The sequence below is a fragment of the Cyprinodon tularosa genome, unplaced genomic scaffold, assembly GCF_016077235.1.
Source record: "Cyprinodon tularosa strain WSP-4 unplaced genomic scaffold, ASM1607723v1 ctg45, whole genome shotgun sequence".
Taxonomy (NCBI): Eukaryota; Metazoa; Chordata; class Actinopteri; order Cyprinodontiformes; family Cyprinodontidae; genus Cyprinodon; species Cyprinodon tularosa.
Genome location: NW_024039174.1, coordinates 502,059 through 510,664, shown reverse-complemented (window position 1 = coordinate 510,664; position 8,606 = coordinate 502,059). Strand labels below are relative to the sequence as shown.

At 37.5% G+C, this 8,606-nt stretch overlaps 1 protein-coding gene across 1 annotated transcript; it reads left to right on the top strand.

Moving 5' to 3' along the window:
- Window positions 1-6,838: 6,838 nt before the first annotated feature.
- Window positions 6,839-8,358, top strand: LOC119793317. Its single transcript, XM_038300441.1, has 3 exons — window positions 6,839-7,089; window positions 7,261-7,543; window positions 7,699-8,358. Exons 1-3 carry the CDS (start codon window positions 6,839-6,841, stop codon window positions 8,356-8,358), a joined length of 1,194 nt encoding a protein of 397 aa, XP_038156369.1.
- The last annotated feature ends 248 nt before the right edge of the window (window positions 8,359-8,606 follow it).

Sequence of the window (8,606 nt, the reverse complement as noted above, 5' to 3'; positions counted from 1 at the left end):
CCACTTCTTTCCCTTACAGAACTCTTTGGTTGCTTTCGCAGTATGCTTTGGGTCATTGTCCATATGCACTGTGAAGCGCCGTCCAATGAGTTCTGAAGCATTTGGCTGAATATGAGCGGATAATATTGCCCAAAACACTTCAGAATTCATCCTGCTGCTTTTGTCAGCAGTCACATCATCAATAAATACAATAGAACCAGTTCCACTGGCAGCCATATATGCCCACGCCATGACACTAACATCACAATGCTTCACTGATGAGGTGGTATGCTTTGGATCATGAGCAGTTCCTTTCCTTCGCCACACTCTTCTCTTTCCATCACTCTGGTACAAGTTGATCTTGGTCTCATCCGTCCAAAGGATGTTGTTCCACAACTGTGAAGGCTTTTTTTAATGTTGTTTGGCAAACTCTAACCCGGTTTTTGAGGCTCACCAATGGTTTACATCTTGTGGTGAACCCTCTGTATTCACTCTGGTGAAGTCTTCTCTTGATTGTTGACTTTGACACACATACACCTACCTCCTGGAGAGTGTTCTGGATCTGGCCAATTGTTGTGAAGGGTGTTTTCTTCACCAGGGAAAGAATTCTTCGGTCATCCACCACAGTGGTTTTCTGTGGTCTTCCGGGTCTTTTGGTGTTGCTGAGCTCACCGGTGCGTTCTTTCTTCTTAAGAATGTTCCAAAGACTTTATTTGGCCACACCTAATGTTTTAGCTATCTCTCTGATGGGTTTGTTTTGATTTTTCAGCCTAATGATTGCTTGCTTCACTGATAGCGACAGCTCTTTAGATCTCATATTGAGAGTTGACAGCAACAGATTCCAAATGCAAATAGCAGACTTGAAATGAACTCTGGACCTTTTATCTGCTCCTTGTAAATGGGATAATGAGGGAATAACACACACCTGGCCATGGAACAGCTGAGCAGCAGATTGTCCCATTACTTTTGGTCCCTTAAAAAGTGGCAGGCACATATACACACTGTTGTAATTCCTACACCGTTCATCTGATTTGGATGTAAATACCCTTAAATTAAAGCTGAAAGTCTGCAGATAAAGCACATTTTGTTTGTTTCATTTCAAATCTATTGTGGTGGTGTATAGAGCCAAAAAGATTAGAATTGTGTTGATGTCCCAATATTTATGGACCTGACTGTAGCTTTTTTACTTTTCCTCCATACATATTATTTTCTACAATTTTCTCACCTTTCAGATGTTTCTCCTAACTTTATGTTCACTCTGCTTTTTCTCATCATTGTAGATTCACCTGGTCTCGGCTTGTTTTGCTGTAGCACCGTCTTGGAGGGATGCAGCTAGGCTGCTGCCATCAACATCTTCAATTACAGATGATATAGTTGGGTCTATTTTTTAGTGTTTAGTTCTGTTTTTCTCCTAGACATAGTTATAGGCTCAACTTTTACTGTGACTCACTGTATGTTCTCTCTTTCATCCCTTATGGCATAAAAAATGGCTTAGAGTTTGTCTGCTTATATGTTTCTTTCCCAGACACTTTTTAGGATACTGGGGGACATAGAGGCCACTTTCTGCCTCATTCTATTTTATTCTCCTAAGCTGTAGTATTTGTTAAGTTTCACTCATAATTTTATGTTCTCGGCTGTGACACCATCCTAGATTGAAGTGTCAGCTGTGCTGATGTTGGAGCTTGGCCTGTTTTTCAGTGTAGTCCTGTTTCTTTTGCAGTGACTAACTGTATGTGCACTTTTTGATCCTCTGACAAGAGAATCGGTTTGGAGCTCATCTGCCTGGCTGTGTGTTCCCTGGAAAGGGCCACCTGTGGAGCTAGTTGACAGCAACCTTTTGTGTCTGCTTCTATCTCATTGAACTCCAGTCGACCTTGAAAGAAAGCCGACTGGCACTGAGGCTGTTCTGTTGGATGTTTCTTTCTCTTAAAGGGGAGTTTTCCTCTCCACTTTCTCTACATGCATGCTCTGTGTTGGGGATTGGTGCAGAGTCAACAACCAAATGCAAGTGAAAATCATTGCAGCGAGCTCATCCAGAAGGAGCATGTCCTGCAAATCAGTGACTGGATGCACTCAGCTTGTTTTCCTTTAACCAATCTGACTGTATTGTCTCTTTAAAGTGCCTTAAGAGGACATCTGCTGTGAACTAACGCTATATAAATACACATAAGTAAAACTTAGATGAATTGAGTTTGCTTGACTTCTGGCAGGTTTCTTTCCCTTTTGACATTTTTATTGACAGTCTTGCATAAAATCCAGATTTTGGGAAGTGGTTGTCCTGTCATCAGATTATCTCACCTAAGGTGCAGATCTCTCCTGCTCCTTCACAGCAACCATTGGACACTAAGAAATGCGGTGCTTGCCTGTCATGAATGAATAAATTGTAAAAAGGTGTAATTTAACTTACATTTCCTAGTAATGTATTTTTTGTGTCTATACAGAGAATTCAAAGTTTGAGGGATATAATTAGTTTCCAAGGCTGTGCTTGCTAGTTGGTTTCATATTAAACACACAAATGCATTCTGCTCTTTTTTCTGTAGTGAAACCGATGCCTGCTGTAGAAAAGCAACATGTTTGTGTTTCTGTTTGTGTGCTGACATGCTGGACCTGCAGCAATGATCCTTTTGATTTGTATATTCTCACTCAGTGCAGAAATTCAAGCCAAAATTCTTGGTTCTTGCGGTTACTGTAAACATCTAATAGAGTCCCATGAGTCAGAGGCTAAATGAGGTGGGAGATAGATTCATGTCTCTTATTTACACCTCAGGTGGTGACAGATTTCAGATCAGTTATCTTTATACATTTCTTTAAAGGGCTTAAATGATATAAAATAAAAGTCAGTATGTGTGGCTGATAAACAGAATTTCACCATACTGTGTATTTCACCATTTTCAATGTCGTTTTATATTTATGATGTATGGCAGTTACTCCAGCAGACCACTAGGAGGTGTTGTTTAACCTACAGTGATGTTAAACACCTGTTGCTATGACTCAGTAGCCATGGATGGCTTCTTAAAACTTGAAGAACATTCCAGAGATGCAAAGAGGATACTTTAAACATGTCACCCTCAAAGGTCAGCATGTTTTCAGATTTGGCCCTGAAACACAGACATATAGAATGAATAACGGTTGGACCCTTCTGGCTTTATACTGGAAACAGGTGTCAGAATCCAGAGTCCTGCTCTGCTTGTCCAGCTTATAATGTAAATGATCACTCCTGATGTAGAATTAATTTTTTTCTGTAATCAGCCATAATTTAATTCAGATAAATGAACGTGCTACACTTGCAGAGAAAAACTAAAAGTGTTTTATGATAGACTGCCCCCTCTGTGTTTTTTGTTTTACCACTTATTCAAATATATTAAATATATTAAATACAAATATAATTCAATTCAGTATATTTATATAGTGCCAATTCACAACAAACGCCATCTCAAGGCACTTTGCAATTCACCAGATCATACAGTCAAGTTGATTCAAAGTTTTCTATCAAAGGAAAACCAGTTGATTGCATTGACTTACTCATTGACTTGAAGGCAATCCCTCACACTAAGCATGTAGCGACAGTGGAGAGGAAAAACTCCCTTTTAACAGTAAGAAACCTCCAGCAGAACCAGCCTTGGTGTGAGCGGCCATCTGCCGAGGCCGACTGAGGTTCAAGGAGAAAGAAGCAGAGATACAGGCCGCAATGTTTCCCTTTTATTTGTGTCAAAGTGAACTGAACATGACTGACAGATGTCTCCACACTATCTAAGATATAGAATAAATCTTATTACAGAAAGAAGTTTTACATATGACCAGTTAAGAGAATTTCTTTATCTCCTGCAAGAAACAAATTTGGGTTGGGTCACTGACTTGTGAAAACAACTACTAAATTTATCATGTGATAACTTATCTTTTTTTTCATCTTTATTGATAATAAAAGGGTTTACAAAGCAGAAAGATTAATAACACAAGTAAGTAACAGACAAGACAATAATGCCAGGGCATTATATAGCAAGCACAAACAAATCTAAAAGCAAATAAATAAATAAATAAAGGTATTAAAGTGAGAGCACATATGCATTGTCTTAATGGCTTTCTATTTTTTGAATACTGGATAGATTTAACATACTGTTTGAATTCCTCTTTAAGGGTTGAAAAGCGAGATTGCTGATTTGAGAATTTAGACTGTATATGATATTTGGGGGAAAAAACTAAAAAAAACCTTTGGAATTTTAATTGATGACTCCCTCAACTTGAAACATTTTATTGATAAACTTGTGAAGAAAAATTAAAAGTTAAACTTGGCTTCTTCTTTCTTAATAAGACATGTTTTTCTATTGGAGTAAAAAAAAAAGCGCCTTGTCTCTGCCACGTTTTTATCAGTCTTTGATTATGGTGACCTTTTTTTATAAGAATGCTACAGTACTTCTTCATATCTTCAAATGTTCAACTCCGTTTACCATGCTTCATTAAGGTTCATCACAAACTGTAGAGCCATGACACATCACTGTGACCGGTACTCTCAGGTGGGATCTACCAGAAGACAGTGTCATTGGTGCGCTTTTATTTCCAAGATCCTTCTTGGATTACTGCCCTCTTACATTTGTACCTTACACAAAAAAGCATGGCTTCTTATGCCCTGAGATCCTGAAAAAAATGCAACCATTTTTTTTTGCATTTACTTAATTATATTTGGTTACTTTAACAGAATTGTTTCATGTTAGCAGGGTAGGACATTAAACAATTGTGTTGAAGTAACTACATATGATTAAGTAAATGCCAAAAAAGGTCGCAGAATTTTTTTCAGTGCTGTTGCTCACTGTACCTTTTGCCCACATAGAACTAGGGAAGAAATCCTTTAGCTACACAGCTCCTTGTGGGTGGATTTTTTTTTTTTTTTTTTTTTTTTTTACAAAGAAACTGGAAGTTGACTGAGTTTTATCTTTAAACGCTTTTAACTTGAAAGTGAAAGAATTTGAAGCAGCCTGAATGATCTGTAATTGTTTTACTTGATATGTTATTTTTATGTACCTTTCATTTAATTTAATGTATCTCTGTTTATTATGAAACTTTGGTGCCTCTTGGCCAGGACTCCCTTGAAAAAGAGTTTTTAAATCTCAATGGGATTTTTTTTTTACTGGTTAAATAAAGAAAATAAATAAATAAAAACAATTAGATTGTTTTATATGAAAAATGTTTTGTTCTATTAATGCGATAAGATAATTAAGAGGATTAGGGCAAAAGTTGGGAAAAAAGTCAGAATTCTTCTGACTTTTTTCTCAGAATTCTGACTTTAATCTCAGAATTCTGACTCTAATCTCAGAATTCTGACTCTAATTTCAGAATTCTGTCTTTAATCTCAGAATTCTGACTCTAATCTCAGAATTCAGACCTTAATCTTAGAATTCTGACTCTAATCTCAGAATTCTGACTTTAATCTCAGTATTCTGACTCTAATCTCAGAATTCTGACTTTAATCTCAGAATTTTAACAGCTAACAAACATGTTAGCATCAAGCCATGTCTGTGAAGCTGAGTGCTATCACATCTCTTCCTTCATGGTGCCCATCTACATTACGATCCAAAATTCCAAGATTAAGTCAGAATTCTCAGATTAAGTCAGAATTCTGAGATTAATCTCAGAATCTCAGACTTTTTCCCATATTAAATTGAAATAATATTTAAAAATCAGTTCTTTTTTTTAATTTTCTCTGTGGCCCTAATCCTCTTCCGTAGAGAAGAATCCAAAGAACACGTTTATATAAATAATCGAAAAGTCATCCAGATTTTGCCAGAAAACACATAAGAAATTGCATGACCAGAATAAATGACAGTGATCTTCTTGATAGTGTTGGCAGAAGGAACAGTTCATGTCAATGTCTTTTTTATCCTTGAAGGAAAATCTTGCAGGGATAAAAACGATGGATTATCGATTAAACTTCTTTAATCTTCTTAATAATCAAATATTTAGACGGAAGACATGTGGTTGCTCATCTGCTAAATGGAGCCGGAAATGTGAAGTCACCTTTTAGGAAGTAAATCTAATTCTGCTAAAAAATATTAAATTAGATAAAAAAAATATATATATATATTCTTTTATCATATTTAAAGTAAGAATATAAGTCTGTATGTATGTGCATATACACACATACTAATTTATATGTCAGTTTCTATACTGATTGATAATATGCAGATATGTGTATACCATTGAGGTATGTATAAATAACTTCCCTCTGACCTCATTGATAACCACACTCCTGTCTGCTAGGAAGCATTAAATGCACGTTAAGTTGGTTGCCTTTCGCCAATAAAAAAAAATAAAAAAACATAAGAAGAAGAAGAAGACTTTTAGACTTTTAACAACACTTTATTTACATAATTCAAAATTATAAATAATTGACGTAAAACAAGTGTCAGTTAAAAATCCCTATTAGGGTAAAAACAAATGTCAGTTAAAATTATTAAATGAACAGCTTGTTAAAATGTAGTTCTCCATTGATACAATACATAAAATGTTGTTACAGTTTTTCTCGATTGTTTACACACAAATATTGGTACTTGAAACACAATGACCACAAAATGTAACTCATGCACCAACCCCCTGAACCAATTCTGCTAAACTACAAGCACAATTCCTGCTTTACACTCAAATTGCAGTTCTAAAACACACTTTTTCCAAAACTCTACACACAATTGTCATGAAGAAAATCTTTTGTTTTCACAAGGAACACACTGTTATTCAAAACTCTAAAGTTAATTTCCCTACTATGCACACTGACTCCTCACATGGGCAAACACCTAACACACATGTTTCCACTCAGCAATCAGAGCTTTAGCATAGAAGGGCAACAGGTGAGCTCTTCTGTTTTGGAGCAATGGAGGCCAATGTTGTAAACAGAGGCAGAGCCAGAGCCAGAGGAGTGAGAGTAAGAGTAAGAGGAGGACGATGGGGAGGACGAGGACGAGGAAGGCCAAGGACAATCATTTCTGATGAGATCCGAGCAACTTTGGTTGACCATGTGGTCAACCATGGCCTAACAATGAGGGAGGCTGGGCAAAGAGTACAGCCAAATTTGAGCAGGTACACTGTAGCATCCATCATCCGGACTTTCCGCAATGAGAATAGGTAAGAAATCTACTCTCACTACAAAACTGCAGTACTGCATATCAATACAGTACTCAATGAGTACAGTAGTACAGTATTACCTGTGGACTGTTCTGTAGGACATTGTGTTTCGAGTATTTGGGAAATGTATTCCTACACAGTATTTACAGTATTGCACTCTTTGTATTGCAGAACTGAAAGATTACCAACAAGAGGTGGACGGGGCCGTCTTCTGTCTCCTGAACAGGAAACAGAGATCATGAACATGGTTCTTGAAAATAATGCCATTACCTTACGGCAAATACAAAGAAAAATAATAGAAAACAATGAGATATTTCAAAATATTGATAGGGTAAGTTTATCAACGCTGGACCGTGTCTTGCACAGAAATAAACTGAGGATGAAGCAGGTCTACAGGGTGCCATTTGAGCGCAATTCAGAAAGGGTCAAAGAATTGCGATATAACTATGTGCAAGTACGTCCTATACAGTACATTCCCACCTTTGATGCATACTGTCAACATTGTATAAATCATACATATTTCTTTCTATTATATTGTAATCATAATGATTGTGCTTCACAATAGAGACCGCTCCATGTCTACTTCTGATATTGTCATGTGTGTTTCAGAGAGTCCTTGAGCTGGAGGTGGATGCAGTGGAGCACCAGTTCTTCTTCATTGATGAGGTTGGATTCAACCTCACAAAAAGACGAAGGAGGGGAAGGAATATAATCGGCCAGCGTGCCATTGTTGAAGTCCCTGGCCAGCGCGGAGGGAACATCACAATGTGTGCAGCGATGACCGACCATGGCATCATCCATCACCATGCTACCCTTGGCCCCTACAACACTGCCCATCTGATCACATTCCTGGACACCCTACACAACACACTCATTCCACCAGATCAGATAGACGGCCCAGAGCAGCTCAGGTACGTTGTCATTTGGGACAACGTAAGCTTCCACCGGGCTGCTTTGGTTCATAACTGGTTCACTGACCACCCACGCTTTTCAGTTGTTTATCTCCCTCCATATTCTCCATTCCTCAATCCTATTGAGGAATTTTTTTCTGCCTGGAGATGGAAAGTGTACGACCTAAATTCAGAAACGCGTATACCCCTTTTCCAAGCTATGGAAGACGCATGTGGAGATATAGCAGTTGATGCTTTTCATGGCTGGATTCGCCATGCTAGGCGATATTTCCCCCGCTGCTTGGCCAGGGAAAACATTGCTTGTGATGTAGATGAGGTGCTGTGGCCAGACCGAAACAGAAGAGAGGATGCAGCATAGTTTATTTTGTTTTGTTTTTTTATTATTACTGTAACTGTATACAGTAAAATCTTCTGCACTGTATGTGCAACTTTGTGTCAGTTGGGATGTACACTGTGTACATTGTTTTGTGGGAAAAATAAAACATGTTTGTTACAGTATATTTGTGTGTTCTGAGTATAAAAACAATATTCTAAAATATTTTACAACGCACTTATGTATTTAATGTCTGTAGTAAGTGTAACACTGAACAAAAAGTCATTATGATG

Bases quoted from the DNA above. Each gene is read 5' to 3' on its own strand.
- LOC119793317 (XM_038300441.1), top strand. From the start codon at position 6,839: ATGGAGGCCAATGTTGTAAACAGAGGCAGAGCCAGAGCCAGAGGAGTG. The intron at 7,090-7,260 runs GTAAGAAATCTA...TTTGTATTGCAG, and splicing joins ACTTTCCGCAATGAGAATAG to AACTGAAAGATTACCAACAA. The intron at 7,544-7,698 runs GTACGTCCTATA...TGTGTGTTTCAG, and splicing joins TGCGATATAACTATGTGCAA to AGAGTCCTTGAGCTGGAGGT.